A 16,729-nucleotide genomic window follows, 5' to 3' on the forward strand; every position below is an offset into this window, starting at 1 on the left:
GCTGAACGAATGTGTAGATTGATTTTACTGAACACTCGTTGAGATTTTACCATTAAATCTATAGAATTAAGTTTGAATCGTTCGTTAAAGTTTAAGATTTTCTCCACCTCTTACGGATAATTTTCATTTTCTCCACCTCTTACGGATAATTTTCATTTTTCCCACTTCTTACGGATAATTTTCATCACCAGTCGCCATTTTTTTTTTTTTTTTTTTTTTTATAACTTATTGGATAAAGTCGAGTAACCTCCGCCCCCCTTGGAAAGGAGGTTATCTAGGGTTCTTTCGCGATGGGATGAAGAAAATATCAAAAGCCATCACAACCAATTTCACAGGAAGTAGGGAAGAAACTCAATAACCAAAATGACAAATTCATTGATGATTAACCCAAATACCCAATATTTATTGATCATTTGCAAAGATACCGTAATAGAAGTTTAACGTTAAATGCTCTATTGTTTTATTTATTTATTATTTAATTTAATGTCATTTAAACCGGTAATACAACAATAGAAGGTTAACAAAACTAACCCATAAATAAAAGAGAAAAATTAAAAATATTGTTAGACAGATTTAGATTTAGTTTACCAAATCTAATGGTAGATATTTAGAAACGTTCAGCTAAGAGATTCACATGTTCATTGAGCTACCACCTTCCCTTTTTCTTTTGGATACAAATCGGGTTCAAATGACCAAGAAAACAAAACCAAACGAAATAAAACTAAAACACCACTCTTTAGAAAATTCTCACGGAAGATGTCCGTCATTTTCTGTAAGGATCATCGAAAAAGATCAGACTCTCTCTTCCATTTAGCCCTTTCTTAGATAGCCAATCAATAGCCATGTTATTTTGACGCCTTACATAATCAAATCTAACATGACCGAAACATATAGGCTACGAATTTCAACAATTAATCTTCTCATCGATCTGTGCTCGTTAACTACTAAGTCCAGTAGCCTAATAACCGAATCTAATTCTATTTGAAGTGGTCATGCTTCCATATCCAACGCTACCTTTGCCCATTTTTTTTCTTCTATAGAGTACACAAAAGAACTATGGATAATTGGGTTGATCCATTCAATTTAAAATCCTTCTAATCATTTGATAATAAACCAATTCAACCAAGCCTTGGTCTTTCATTTGCTCAGTCAATGTTAAACTCATTCAATGATAATAAAAATACTTTTAACCATATGAAAGGGGTATGTTAGATAATATTTCTCCTCTTATCAATTCAAGTGAAAGATCTCCTCGTATTTGAATCCACATATATACTATTCTATATTGGTATATTCTTTCATATTGTTCATTTATAAAAGTTTTTGCCTAGAATAATACATGTGAAAAAGGTTAGTGTTTGGTCATGCATCACCTTTACTAGTGCAAGGTTCAAATGTGTGAATAGAGATCATTATGGCTCAAATTTTTTATGTCATAAAAGATTGGATAAGAATTTTATTTGGTGAAATATTTGAAGTCCCAAGTCAAGAACCATACAGTCAAGTAATGTTTTATAAACATAAAATATTTATGAAAAAAAAACTCATTTAAGTTAATAAATGCAAATTGAGATTATTTATTCCTCATTCTTCCAAAAAAATTATATTAACAATGAATAAATCTTTACTTAAAATTCTAGAAAATTTAGTCTAGCTAATAAAATATTGAACAAGTTCAAGGATTGAGTTTTCCTCCGATTACAATAGAATATGATCTCTTTAGTGACGTTTTCAAATGAATAAAAAATTATTTCCTATTTAAGTGGAAAGTATGTTTGACCATTCTTAAATACAAGGATATTTTAAAACCATAAGATAATGATTGAATAAAATATTTCTTTAATTTTGCAGAGCTAGATGGTTACTTGAGTGGTCATATGTAAATTTTCAATAGACAAATGTTTCAATCATTTGTTTTTTCTTGAATATATATCTAAACAATATCACCCCCAAAAAAAAAAAAAAAATCATCCCATACATCCATTTGTGGTTCAAGATTTTGATATTGTGTTGATCAAACTTGACTTGTGACTAGAAAATTGTAGGATTTATATATGAAGAGTTGGAGAATTCTCTAACTACATAAAATAAATTGATTTCTTTACAAATAATATATTAAACAAACAACGAATTACAAGGACGATCCAAGCTGGGAAGGATCAGGGAGAATAGATGATTTGGGAGTTGAGGCCCCACAAGACAACAGTGAGTCTGTTATTTGAGAAATCAACAACTGGGGGATGAGGAATACAAATGAGCCTAGTTCATACATCAAAATAATTTTTACTCTATTGTGTAAATTTCAACACTATTTGTCTACGCCTAACATCAATTATCTGTAACGACAAAAAAGTTCTTTACTTCAAAAGAATATATCAAAGAGAAATTTAGTCTTCAAAAGTTAGTAAGATTTACTTTTCAAGGTATGTTTCTCTGTTTTTGTGGGTAGGGAGAATAAGTCAAAGTCATCACTCCCTCCCTCTCTTTCCCTTCCCCATTGATACCACGTCAACTTGTTTTAGAGAACTTATCAAAAGGGGGGAAATTTTGTTTTAGAGGGAATCTCTAAAGGAGAAACCATTGCTTAATAAAAATGACATTTTTTTTTTTTACATTAAATTATCAATAAAAAGAAACTTCTTTTTTTCATCTTTGCTTGCCCTTGTTGACCCTTAGTGATACAAATTATCTTTATTTTCTTCTACTATCATTGACCTTCACAATGATACAAGATCAGACCATCTTAGATTTGATCAAATTGTATTTTTCTTTGGTGATCTTATTGTTTTTGATACTTTGACACATGAGTTCTATCCTCAACTACTATATTCGCTATAGGGGAAAGTTTGTTAACTTATAACACTTTGTCTTCTTAATAATTTTTATGAACATCAATAATTCATTGTGTTCTATTACCAATGACGAAAAAGAGAAACTGGATGGACACTCACTCTAACTCTTTGCGCACGCAAAGACAAAGAATCTCATTTTTTTGGTAAAATATGGATTTATTGAAATTTTTTTGGTGGTACAATCTAGCTTATAGTATTTTGAGCATCTTATTATCATTGACATGCAAACTTGACAAAATTATTTTGAATCATGTTGCTTCGGGGGAGTTATCTGTTGCATCAGCATGCAGGCTAATTACCAAGAATGAGAATTCAAATTCTCATCAGCCTTGGTTGAATATATGGCACCTACCCTTACCTCCAAGAATTATTCACTTCATCTAGAAGATTTTACACCACAAATTACCAACTCCCAAGTTGTTCAAGGAATGAGGATGTAGAATTGATGAGCAATGCTCCTTTGTATAACAGAGGTAGCATCTATTAATCATATATTTCTAAACTGTACATATGCAAAATAGGTTTGGGGGTGCTTTAACACTAGTGGAATCACTCATTAGACTAATGATTGAACAAATCTCTCAAATGGATCTTACCATCTAAAAGAGAATTTAAGAGAAGGTCATGCTCTTACCTTATTACACGTTATGCTATAGGTTGCAAGTTCTTTCAGAGATTTTCTTTAAAATAAATACATTTCTTTACCCAAAAATAAATAAAAATTAAAGCCATTGTTCAGAGACAAAGAGTCTCGTTGTAAATAAGTATTTGCGTGCTTGCCCTACCAATAGTTCTAAGAATAAATCATATTTGTAGCGGGAAAGCCGATAATGATTCCTGATCAATATTAAATGATTAAATCAAGAATTGATATCGACGTAAGAATTAAAATATTTTAAACAATAAGATTTTCAATGAAACGCTAAGGTTGAGTATCAGATTTAGATTTATATATACCTTCGAATGGGTATCAACCAAGATTCATATATAGCGTATTCTGTACTAATTACTAAATCCATGCTTCACCTTTTGGAGAACAAGGGAGAAAATCAGAAAATTGTGTGATAAACAGGAAATCTCTTTTTATACACGTCCATGTGTGTCCAGGGATAGTCAATGGATTCCTTCAACACAACAATTTAATAGAAAATTAAGTTCCAAATATATTTATAACTAGAAACGGTATAAATTTTGAATATGGCATTAAAAATGATGAAAATTTCATGTTAAGATTAAATAATCTTTTTTTTTTCCAATGTATGAACGAATAATATAATCTGATGGATTTGTTATTTCTAGGTAAAGGGTTCTCTGTTGAATGTGTGAACAGGTCCTTTCTTTCTCTTGGCTATGTCAATAGTCATTGCCTTGCCCTTGTCTAATAAGCCGTCTGAAAGACCCATTGGCTCTTCTTCATTGGCCGTTTCCTTTCCTTCTCTAGAGAATGACACCAATAACAAGAAACTATCACAGCCACAGAATGAAAATTGACCAACTTTCTTTATTTGGAGCAAAAACTTGACTGTTGGTCATACCTGGCATGTAAGATATTAGTCTATCTCATGAGGAATATGCGGACATCAATTTTACTTTGCAGCTATATATATATAAAGCTTATCTGGGCCAGTTTAATTTATTATATTTTTCAAGTAATTTTTATGTATAATATTAATATACATATTAGATATGCATATCTTAAACCTTGTATCTAGCATGGCCTCAAATAGAACTTATTACAAGGCAAAAATTCATGTATTAATGTACAATGAAGCTTTATTTCTGATAAGAAAATTAAGACTCTTAACCTCATATTATGAGATGTCAATTTTCTTTAATTTAATTTATTTTAGATTGACTCTAACCGATTCTAGATTTGGAATCCTGCAAAACCAACAAAAATGAATAAGAAAATAAAAGCTCTTGAGAGTTTGGAAAGTAAGGCCTGTGTTAACTTTGAAGTTGGACAAACACCGTATACAATTTAGACCCACAAAGTGCCACTTGACATGTGGAGAGTTGAGGTGATTGGTTTGTGTTTGGTTGATTGGTAAAGAGGGGGAGAAAAATATAAAAAAAATATCATCCGCTGTGCACAGCTCTTTGCAACAAGTGATATACAAGTGATATACGCAATGTTCACATAAATGAGACATTTTTTTTTTTTGGGGTCAAATGAGACATTGTTAGACTGTTACATTAGCCCTATGAATCAGCTGTGAAATAAATGGTGAAATGACCAATTTGGAGTAGTTCCACTCTCAAACCTAACCAACCAGATGTCAGATTCTCTTAGAAAAAGAACAGGAAAAGAAGCGCCTATCGGTTTCCATTGGTGAATTACACAAAGACCAAAATTCCTTGAGAACAAAGAAAGGAGGTTCATCCTTAATAATAAACATAAATATGGAAAACGGAAGGAGGGAGGAAAAAGAAGAGGGTGGGGTTTAGGTTTACGAGATTGCCATTTAGAGGTATAAAACAATAGCAAAGTTCAGACTTATTAGTACTCAGATTCTCACAAACCTGCTGGCTTACATCCAGTCTCAGGCAATATCCATCCTACACAAAAAACTTGTGAAGCACTTTAAAATTACAAAAGTAACTGATGCTAAACAACCATAACCAAAAACTGCAGCGTCTATAGCAAAGATCGATTCCATTCTTAAGCAGCCTTCTTCACAGTGGCAGACTTGATAATGTCAATGAACTCAGGCTGATCAAAGGTGAAAAGGGGGCCAAAGGAAGAAACATCAGAAATCCATTGCAAATATAAGCAACAAAACCAAGCGGTGAAGCTAACTGAATGTAAATCGAAGAAAGAGCGACAGGTGGACATTCATTACCTTCAGGGAAGCTCCACCAACCAAAAATCCATCAACATCAGGTTTTGCTGCCAATTCCTTGCAGTTTGCGCCATTTACAGAACCTGAATAATGTAGAGGAGTGGATGAAGAATACAAAGAGGGGAAGGGAAGAACTTCAATCTACCAAATAGTTTCAGAACATTGAGCAAGGGTTAAGCTACCATAACACTACTGTAAATTGCCAATGGGAGGTGGAATGATAATAGAGGGAGGACAGCTGCATTCCCCTTTACCATTCCAACAAGCTGGGTAAGGAGCCAAAAAAATTTCTGAAGAAAGCAAAAGGGAAGAAGAAATTCTCTGCTTGAATTGAAGATGTAATAATTCCAAACAATTATCAATTTTATAAAAATCTCAAGCAATTTGCAAGACATGAAAATTTAATTACAACCCCAATATCAAATTGAAGTGACAAAAAGTAGCACATTGAATTAGATGCAAAATCATTTAGAAGAGAACGTGACTCAAATTTTGGTCATACCAGTTACCAGATTTACCAACATTCTGAAAAGAAGGCATGTCCGGACTTGAGAAAACGTGAATACTCTAGAATGGCAGCCACCAGGGAACTTGAACAAAAATATGGGCATTTATATAGGCTCAAAATTGAGGTTTCTCGGTATTGAGATCTTTCAAAATCTTCAGACCTGGGGTAGCTCAGAAAGATGTATGGCATTGATGGAGAATTCAGCAAGAACAGAAGATGTCCTGTTGTTTTGGGTTTGGTTTAGTTTTATGGGTCCAACTAAGCCTATGGTTCAAGTATGATATAAGTTAGGGATTTAAGACATGTAAGAGATTAACTTATCAGTTTTACTTCTGTAATACTAGCCAAGTCAGGGATCTATGTTAACTAATTAGTTCTACTCTTATAGTGGTTGTAAGTCATTACGAATTTTGTATGTTCTACTTTGGTCATCTCTTTCTTTTTTGAGTTAGAAAATGGATCTTCCATGGAGTTGCTATTTTGTCAAGTACTTAGTAACTCAGACTTCATACTCTTGTACCACATACTTCCGACGTGAAGGCTTACGAGAAAAGACATTGGCACAGTGGCAAGGTTGCTCCAGTCCATTGTGACAAAGTAGTCCTTGGTTTTAGTCCAAACAACCTCTTTGTGAAGTGGGGTTAAGGCTGTATATATTATGACCCTCCCCTTATGCCACTGTAATGTCTATACCCTTTTTATGGAGAACAGATGGAGAATAGAGACGGACCCTGCTAACAATTTTGGCTATGGAAGAAGCTTGTCTTCTCTATGTCAGATGAATGCTTCTGTGGTAAATCAGAAGCAACCTTGATGTGAAGTCTACATAGGATAATGACGAAGTCTCTCGTAGGCCTTCGTGGTCAAACCAACTCATATCCCCTTTCTTTCCTTCTCCCCTCTCGTTCTCAGTTTCAGTAAGCTACCAGGTGATCATGTGAGTTGGATCCACATTCCTTCTTTCCAGTCTTTTTCTTTGTTTTAGTTTTTATTCATTTCACATTTTACAATTCCTCTTCCTAAGTTTCTGTCCTTCAATAATGATTTGGTTCACTTGCATTCACTCGTCTCCAAAAAATTCCAGCCCATGCAACAGTAGAATTTGAGTAAAATTTCAGATATAATGTTCCTCATTAATAGTATGCCTATCCAAAATCACAGCATCATGAAGTCTGGAACTTGGGCAGGATTCAAGTCTTAGAAACTTGCTAATTTTCGTTTTCCTCAAGTTTCTATGTTCCATCTTTCTGTCCGTTCTTACCCACTCTCTAACAATTGGTTTCCTACAATATTATAGCCACAAGTACAGCATGTATGAGCAAGCCTTTGACCAGTTCTCCATATGATATTGATCTTCTCTATTTCTGCCCTATTCTTGTAAATAGCCCTAGTAGTTTTTGGACCTCAATGACCTCCTCGGTTTGCCTAAATGACATGAGTCACATGACAACTATGATCCTAAGCATAGTAATAAATATGGTCTCAGAAGGCCACTTGGGCCAGGCCAAAATTTCCAAGATACCACGATCTCATCAAGACACTGTTTTTTAATCATTTTCTAAATCTAATTCAAATTGTACTATTCCTCTTCTGTCTATGAATGCTTTAGTGTCATAGTTCGAGGTCTTTCAAATCATAGTTATATTAGGACTTGAAAATCTGGTTTCTGAAAACAAAACTGTTAAGACCGTTATCTTAAAAGTTAGAGCCGTTAAAAGCCATGACAATATACCAGCACTTCTCCCACCCCCACCCTCCCCACATGCAGGGCCACAAATGCACATGGCTCTACATGCAGCACCAAGGACACATAAGTCCCTCATATTTATCAGGGATCCAACACTCAACCTCCACAACTCAGCGTACCCCACCCAGTAGCAACATAGTGTATTTATGATAGCTAAGAAAAGCAAATTACATTAGTATGCTTGGTTCATGTGCATTAACACAAAACCTCAAATAAAAAAAATTCTATGACGAACTTTGCATACCACCTAACTATTTAACACAAAAGAAAACACCTTATCTCAGTAAGTACAACACACTGAGCAGAGCTGATATTTCCCTGATACTACATTTCAACTCTACATTCTACTTTAAATTATTACAAACATCCACCTGATAATCTACTTGCCATATTTGAAGGGTGAAATTTACTTGCTACCCTGCACATGATGGTTATTTGGTACTAAATATTGGATAGAACTTTTCTGGAAATAAAGGCAACATTCTGCTAGAATGGGACAGGACAATGTACAAAGAGAAAACAGATACCTCCATAGATAATCCTAGTTGACTCAGCAACTGCTCCACTAACATTCTGTTGAAGCCATTTCCTCAGTTCAAAATGCACCTGTTACATATAAAAATAAAATATCATTTGAAAAATATGCCAATGTCAAAGAAATAGTGCCATTGAAGAATAAGTATCAAACAGGGAGCCCATTTAAACTCAGCAATTTACAAAATTTAGGTATTATACCAAATACATAGGAGAAAAAGAGAACTACCCATATTAGCATACAAGCACATAAAATGCCAGGTCATGGCCATTTGACCCATCGAAAACAGGAAACCCTTGAGGTAGCGTTTTAGTAAACTTAATTTTTCAAAGAATCCAGACCATCATATATGGCAACTAATAGAGTCTAAAAGCTACACAAGGATTGTACCAAGCAGCTCATTGTGCCACGAATATTTTCTGCTTGGAAAATGCTAAAAACCCTGTTAGAGCCTACTAAATAAACTCATAAAATCGTCATTAGAGATTCAGAACATGCCAAGTTTCTAGTGAAGTCATAATCCATACTAACACATCTGTCAACTCATCAAAGCTTATGCAAGGCTTGCACCAAGCAGCTCATTGTTCCATGGCTAAATATTTTCCGTTTGGAGAATACTCAAAACCTTCTAAACTGATTTACCAACTCGTAAAACCATCATAGCAGATAAAAGATGCCAAGTTTTCAATAACATCATAAACCAACTCAGAATCAAAATGGCAGCGCATCCAAGGAGAAAAAGTATACAAAAGAAAGGCCATGCCGTAATATTCTGCATCCAATTTCTAGATCCCACTTCAAACAAAAGTAGTTCGAATCTGGAAGCATTATCACTATCAAGTAATTGTTTTTCACATTTGATCTTGTAAGTTTTATGATTAGTTTAGGCTTTGATTCAAGTGTTCAGACAAAAGGTGGTGGTATTTTAAAGATATTGTTCCAGTAATAATGGAAATGAATGAACATAACCAATTTTGAAGGGTTTCCAACTTTCCAGGAATATATGAGGGTGGGATATTATGAGGAAAGATGAATCCAAGGCATGCCACTAAATTGTGTAGCGATGCAAGTTACCCAGTGGTTGACATATCAGTCCCACTGTCATACTTCCATGGCCTTGACCTGTAATAATTGATCTATAATCTCATCAGGTTGAGGGTAACAGATGGATCCTTGAAGCTGACCATCTGACAGAGACAATTGTTACACTTTTGATTTGGAGGCAACTTCAGAGCCTACTCACATCTAATATTCTTGAAAAAATTAATTTGTGACTCAAATTAAAACCCAAACCTGAAACTGCCCCTGGTATGATCACTTGGCATTCCTTTAAATTTTTAATGTTTCTTCATAGAATCCACCTCACTTTTGTCTACGACAATTCCTACGTAAAAAAGATGTGTGAATGTTCTACCAAAAAAAGATATTTGTGAATTCAATAACCCCATTTCAGCCAAATAATATCTCAACTGCCTCCTCACCTTTATCAATAATATCTTCAGTAGATGGCCCTTTTGCCCAATTTGGTACGATTTTGATTTCTATATCAATTTCAAGGTGATTTCTATTTCTGAAATTGTTTGGCTTAATTTCAGCACCTTGTTTCAGTGAGGGCGAAACCAAGTGGAACATAATTCACTTGATCTCTCTCTTGCTGAGTCCATGGTTTAATTTGATCGGCAAAGTAGTAATTGCCGTTAAAAATAATGAACACCCTTCTTCTCCACATGGTTTCACCAACCAACCATGCCAACAGTCCACCACTACCACCCTGCCACTGCCAGCACTTCCACACTCCCACCAACACGACCACCATCACCACACTGCTGCCATCACCAACCCCCCCCCCCGGCCACCAACACTTCCATGCCACCACCACTAGCTCTCTTCAAATACAGGGAATTTATTCTCCAAAATTGAACTACTAAATGATAATTTTTATTCTTAAGATATTTTTCATTGATACAACAAAAAAGATTTCAATTTTTTGACTAGCATAATCTACTTTTTTTACTACTTCACTAAAAGTCAAATTAATCCAAAATTGAAATAGAAATCATAGAGATCTGGCCTTAAGTTATAAAATTCCTTCTAAGGCAGTTTGAACCAACTACCAACTACCATGACAGCTTCAACAAACCCTACAGTTTTCTCTTCATCAAGAGCCAAGAAAACCACTTGAGGCCACAAACAGGAAAGCACACTCCAGGATTATTATTTGTGTGTGTGGGGGGGGGGGGGATTTGTTGGAAGAAGTGTGACATATTCCAGTAGGCACATTGATCTGAATAATTCCACACATTAAACATTCTGAGAAACAATTTGATCTTTGGAAACAGAAATGATTACTTACTTCCTGGGCCTGTTCAGGACTTGCAACCTTTCCAGTTCCAATGGCCCACACAGGCTCATAAGCCACAACAACATTAGACCAATCAGAAATTCGATCTGCAAAAAGAAAAATAAATACATATTGAGCAGCAAAAGGAAATATAGCTAATTCAAATATGTAGCAGGTGCAAAAACAGAACTCTGAATGGCTCATACTGTTATGACACCAATGTGAGCCAAGCACAAGGCGATGGTCTCATACATAGGCACCTGACTAAGTGATTCCAGATGATAAATAACCAATTTCTAAAGAGAGTTAGAGAACAAAGTATGATACAAAGGCCAAAACAAGACCGCCACCCCAGAAGCACTGTAGAGAAAAAACCATGAAATAAAACTACAAGGCCAAATAGGCTTATATGCCTCCACGCAAGGAAAAAATTCACTGGATAGGAGCCTAAATACATGCACCAACTAGCCACTCCAACCAAAGCCAACACATGCAATATCATTAGCATATCTAGACCCCAAAAGACAATGAATTCCCCTTCCTAGCAAGAGCTACAGCCTTCTAGATAAGGCAAAAATGTCTCCAAAAAGATTGGAGCAAATAAATAATAATTTGGACCTCCCATCAACAAGAATATCCATCCAACTATGACCCAAGGCTAGCTCTATGGATTGCTTAATAGTAATAACAAAATCCACAATAACAACAGGGACTAAGGAGCAGGTAGTACTACACTGTCATGATTTCTGAATATACCTCCTACACCTATTAACACCAGATTTGCAAGGGGACTCTCATCTGTAGGTAGATTTATGCCATTGAAAGGCAGTGGGATCCAGTCATGATGAACAAGTGTTAGGGGGGGGGGGGCAGAGGAAGAAAAATCATCTTCCAATGCCTCAAAAAGAAATCCAAAATGAAACCAGTAAAGGCATCAACTATCTCGCCACTATGGTTATTCTCAATTTGGCCTCAACAACATGATGAAGCAACAAACAAGGCAGTGGGAAGTTCAGACCAGAAGAATAATAAAAGTTTTGTTCTGTGATGTGTATATCATGGTAAATGAATTATCTAAAGAATGAAACTAAAAGAAAGAGATACAAAAACAGGGACCCTTGAACAATTATAAAAACCAAAACAATTGAATGAGAATGGTCGGAATTTCAGAAAATGTTAAATTTCCCTATGACAATTAAAGAAGCATTTGTTTCAGAAATTTGAATGACTTGCAAGCTTCAAGCAACATATTAATCCAGCAACCTGACCTAGTCCTGGCGCTTGGTGCATAAGTAGACCAGTTGCGTTGGCCATCAAGAGAAGCCTTCTCACAAAGGTGGTTCACATCCTCTTAAAGCAAGTACCTTAATCAATTGAAGGCCAAGGATTCCCATTTATAATTTTTCTTTTTTTTGGGTAAAATGAAGGTACATAATTCATGCATTAAATTCTCTGTACATCAGCAGATTAGGTATTTATAGCCTTATAGGTACCGGATTATCAATAAGCAGTGATCGACAATGAATGGCACTCAAGATGGGGTTACTTGGTATTAAGAGTACATCTAAATAAAACCATGAAAATTTTCCCAATATTCAGGCCTTAGCATAGGATATTAAAACATTTTAGCATTTAGAAACAAATATGGTAAAATCAACTTGAAGTCAAGATGTCTTGCAAATTCAAATGGACCAGTCAAAGCTCGTTGGGTAGCCCAGATGGACAGGAACCATATCCAAACTAGTTTTTGGTCTAATAAGATTTTTTTTTTTTTTGGAACTCTGTGTAACTTTTAATTATCAGTTCAACGGAGTTTTAGTTGGAACTAGAGTGAGATAGGCTAGCAGCTTTCGGGTCCCATTTTTAGTTTGAGGTAGAAGAATAGATAGAAAAGGATGCAGATGACAGGCTAGGAACGCGCACAAGGCACACCCAAAATCCACCAGGTCAGAACACTGAATCCAGAGGACCAATCTCAGAAACTTAGTGTCTGCATAACTAAGCATATCATCAAGGAACTTCATCTATAACCTCAAATAGATTAAACATTATATATTATGTTAAAGAACTGTGAAGATATGCACCTGCAATTGCTTTTGTTTGTTCTGCAACAACAGCCATGGTAGCTCCAGACTCCCGCTGCTCAAGAGTCTCCCCAACACAAGCAATCACCTTCAACCCCTGAGCCAATGCATATGCAACTTTGTCGCCAACAAACTGCAATGACATACATAAACTGGCATCAATAACCACATACATGATTATGGATTATTATATCCATGGATGTTTTACACTCCTATGTACAACAGCTTATCAGACATTTTTCACACCATGCTGGTACAGCAGTGGCACTAGTAGCAGATATCATGCTCAACTGACAATTGCTCTTCATGTGTTAAATGAAAATTCTCCACTTTGGTCGATAAATTGTTGGATCTAGGGGCTATCATGTCATGTGGCTGCATGGAATAAATGAAGAAGCTACTATAGAGGCTAAGGGCATGTAAGCACACCAAGACCATTGGGTAGATCCATATTCAAAATCCCTACCATGCATGCATCAGCGAGCATTATCTTTGACAAATCTGGGGGCAATGAGTAACTAAAACCTGCTGCAGAGGTTGGGCTCCTAAAAAGGCCGCTCACAGTTTTATCTGCTACACTGCTTGCCAGTAGTGAATGGATAGTTCATTTACTATACTGCAATGACTTACCTCGTTTGATTCATTCAACAAAGCCCTCCTTTCAGAATGACCCAGGATGACCCAAGGAATACCCAGATTGGCAAGCATCTCCGCACTGCGTCAAAAGGAAATACAAACTTTACAGCTTAAGAAAAATGGAATTGTAGCTTGCATGTTGCATAATTGCATCCACAAAATGGGCAGTGCAAATACAATCCGTGATTTCCATCCAGCAACAAATACAATTGAATTTAACCCGACTATATCCCACCCTTCACCCCAACCGCCTTACCTCTCTCCAAAAAGAAAATCATACAACACATGCAAAAGGGGAAAGAAAAAAGCCTCACAATTACAATCAAAATCTATTATTAACAGCACAAAAATAGATGGAAAAACATTATCCAGAATAACTTTGATTGTAAGACAAATTATTTCACAAGTTTGTTAAAAGCCTTTTTCTGGCACCTGACTGCATAATACCGCATTGCCTGAAATGGTGATAGCTAATAGTATCAAACTTATAAAAAGCATTACAGTAACCAAGTATAACATGTGTATTTCTTTTCACTAAAAGAGTGGCTTTTCCATTAGTCAATACATGCTGCTATCCTGTACCACTGCTTCTCTGCCTCAACAGATACTCACACTCAGATAAATAAATAAGAAGACCATTACAATGGGTTGCACAAGCATCAATATTCCATCAATCTAGTTACAATCAAAACAACGTATCCAATATTTCCAACTAAACAGCAAATGGTAGGTGATTTCAGCTGTGCGAGATGAAAAACTCCAGAGGTGATCTACCTAACCCCAGCAATAACAACCTATAACAGAAAGAACATGCTCATTTTTCAAATCGAAATCATTAATTAAATGATTTAAGTTAATTAAAGATATCAAAATTTAAACAGGAAAAGAAAAAAGGATTGAGTTGTTTTACAATAATTAAACAACATTAGCCACATACTTCTGATAAAAATAAAATAATATTCTAAACATAAAAGGAGCGGCAGCGCCGTCTGCCATTTGTGTTCTTTGTTGAAACTAGCTGCTAAATACAGCAACAAAGATGGAGAACATTGCACAAGTTTTTCTTTTTCCAATAAAAACTTGGCTATGACTTATGATAGCTGATCCTGCTAGCAATAATTTTCATAAGCTAGTGTTGCATGCAACAACAGCCAAGAGCACCAAGAGCATATTGGTCCAAAAAAAGAATATGAACCATTGTTAAACCTTGTATTCCAACATGGGCGAATGTTAGTCCACATGATAAATGCAAGCTAATATGAAAACAATATCATAAAAATGACAAGTGACAAGAAATATCAGGAGTTGAAAAGAAAAGAAAACATCTATACACCACATGCTTACACAAAAAATTAGCACCCAGTCAAAGTTGAAGCTAACAGCATGGTTCAAAACAAAACAAAACACTCAAGAAATCTAAGGTGAAAAGGAGATAGGCATAGGACCATATAGTGTGTAACGACGGGCATAAGAAATGCAGAACATAGAATGTAAGACAAGCAAAAAACGCATCAAGCATAGCTTATATGAAGAACCATATTAGAATTGATCGTAATCATCTTTTTAAGTTCAGGACAGAGAATGCAACATACCTAACTTCACCAGTAAAAGCACCTCCTTTCTTCACCCAACAGTTCTGTGCTGCGACCTGGAATTCTGGCCTCAATTCACTTTTTACAATGGGAAGAAACACAAATGGAGGACTTACCACAACCTCTGGAAGAAAAACAAGTTTGAACAAAATCAGTAAATTGAAGAGCAATGAAGAATCAAATGACTTAACATACAATGACAACAACAGAGTGGGTGGGGAACAGATCAAAATATGAATATCGGACAAGAATAATTTTGCCATATCCATATAAAAATTGAAGAAAGGAATACTGAGATCAACATGTTTCCTTAGTGATTTAGTCAAATTACTAGAATGTACTTTCATCAGGTTATTAAAAGGTACGTCCACGTATATTTTATATTAACCCATAAAAACTACTAATGGTTTTTTTCTCAGAGACTAACTGTCTCTCTTTTGACAGATGACACAAGTTAATATTGAAAGCAACGTGAGTTCATGACAAATTGAATGGCAGAGACTATCTTGAGGTGTCCTCCTACTCTCCTAACTTCCCACCACCCATGCATGCACCACACAAACACAGATTTCTCTCACTAGGTGATCCAGTGAACCCAGCATGTACAGATAAAATGTGAAATAGTTTCGAAATAAGAACTATGAATACCAAGTCCAAGAGGCTGTTACAGTATCGCATACCTACAACATCTTGAGAGGGAATCTCAGGTTGATTCAGCACAGACACAATCTTCTTAACTTCATCGATAGTTCCATTCTGTGTGCATATTCAATTCAGCGTAAGTAGTCAATATAAACAGTAATGATCAATGCATTAACAGCAGAATCAAAATGCAAACTGTCTACAACTCCTTCATGTAAAGTGTACCCCTATGATTTTTCAACCTATGAAACAATGAAACTTTACGCTGGAGAAAATCGGCTGCAATGTCAACAGGCACCAAAGATCTCTCAGCCGACACAGATCTTAAACGCTTAAACCGGGACAAGGCTTTGATTTCGGATCCGATCATCAAATAGATCAATATAATCAATCTCTAAATTTAGTTGTGATTAATGATCGGTAAACAATATCTACCCGATCTCTTGAATTCTAAGATCTACGAAAAACTTCATTGAGCTTAAGACAAACAAAAATGGCTGAAACATTAACAGATCCGAAATTTCTTTTTTGGAAAGAAATAAATTTATTGAGAAGAAGAGCTGATACAACCAAGGCATCCGAATGAATCAAAACTTTTAGGAAAGTTTCATCGGGGAAGAACATGGAACTGTGAATCAGACAACTTACGCATTTCCAGTTACCGCCGACGAAAAACTTTCTGCCCATATTGATCGGAACAAACGGAAGAAACACAGTAGGAGAGTAGAAACGATTCAGAGAAAGCTGTAGAATGACTTTCTTAGTGGATGCTGAGATTTTATGGAGGCTGTCTAGACGAGAAACGGTTGGACCGCGAATGTCTTGTACCCTTTACCCTCAAAAGAATATGCTTTCCTTGGAATTACTAAAATATCTATATACCTAAGTTGAAGTTGAAGAGACCTTATCGAGTAATGAGAGTGATGGGGATAGTTATGTAAATTTAAAG

At 35.5% G+C, this 16,729-nt stretch overlaps 1 protein-coding gene across 1 annotated transcript; it reads right to left on the reverse strand.

Moving 5' to 3' along the window:
• Positions 1-5,293: 5,293 nt before the first annotated feature.
• TPI (triosephosphate isomerase) lies at positions 5,294-16,551 on the reverse strand. The gene is made up of 9 exons (XM_089161500.1): positions 16,429-16,551; positions 15,819-15,894; positions 15,139-15,262; positions 13,541-13,625; positions 12,911-13,043; positions 10,839-10,933; positions 8,478-8,556; positions 5,696-5,778; positions 5,294-5,565 (listed from the first exon to the last, which is right to left on the reverse strand). The coding sequence occupies exons 1-9, from the start codon at positions 16,465-16,467 to the stop codon at positions 5,515-5,517; spliced, it is 765 nt and encodes a 254-aa protein (XP_089017626.1). The 5' UTR covers positions 16,468-16,551; the 3' UTR covers positions 5,294-5,514.
• Between the last annotated feature and the right edge of the window lie 178 nt (positions 16,552-16,729).

Source organism: Hakea prostrata, chromosome 1 (assembly GCF_041222555.1).
Source record: "Hakea prostrata isolate BN-2017 chromosome 1, UWA_Hpros_2, whole genome shotgun sequence".
NCBI classification, from domain to species: Eukaryota; Viridiplantae; Streptophyta; class Magnoliopsida; order Proteales; family Proteaceae; genus Hakea; species Hakea prostrata.

Excerpts from the sequence above, each read along its gene's own strand:
- TPI (XM_089161500.1), bottom strand. The coding sequence starts at position 16,467 with ATGGGCAGAAAGTTTTTCGTCGGCGGTAACTGGAAATGC. Across the intron at positions 13,626-15,138 it reads GCTTTTACTGGTGAAGTTAG|TGCGGAGATGCTTGCCAATC; the intron begins GTATGTTGCATT and ends CTTTTGACGCAG. Across the intron at positions 13,044-13,540 it reads TGTTGAATGAATCAAACGAG|TTTGTTGGCGACAAAGTTGC; the intron begins GTAAGTCATTGC and ends ATGTCATTGCAG.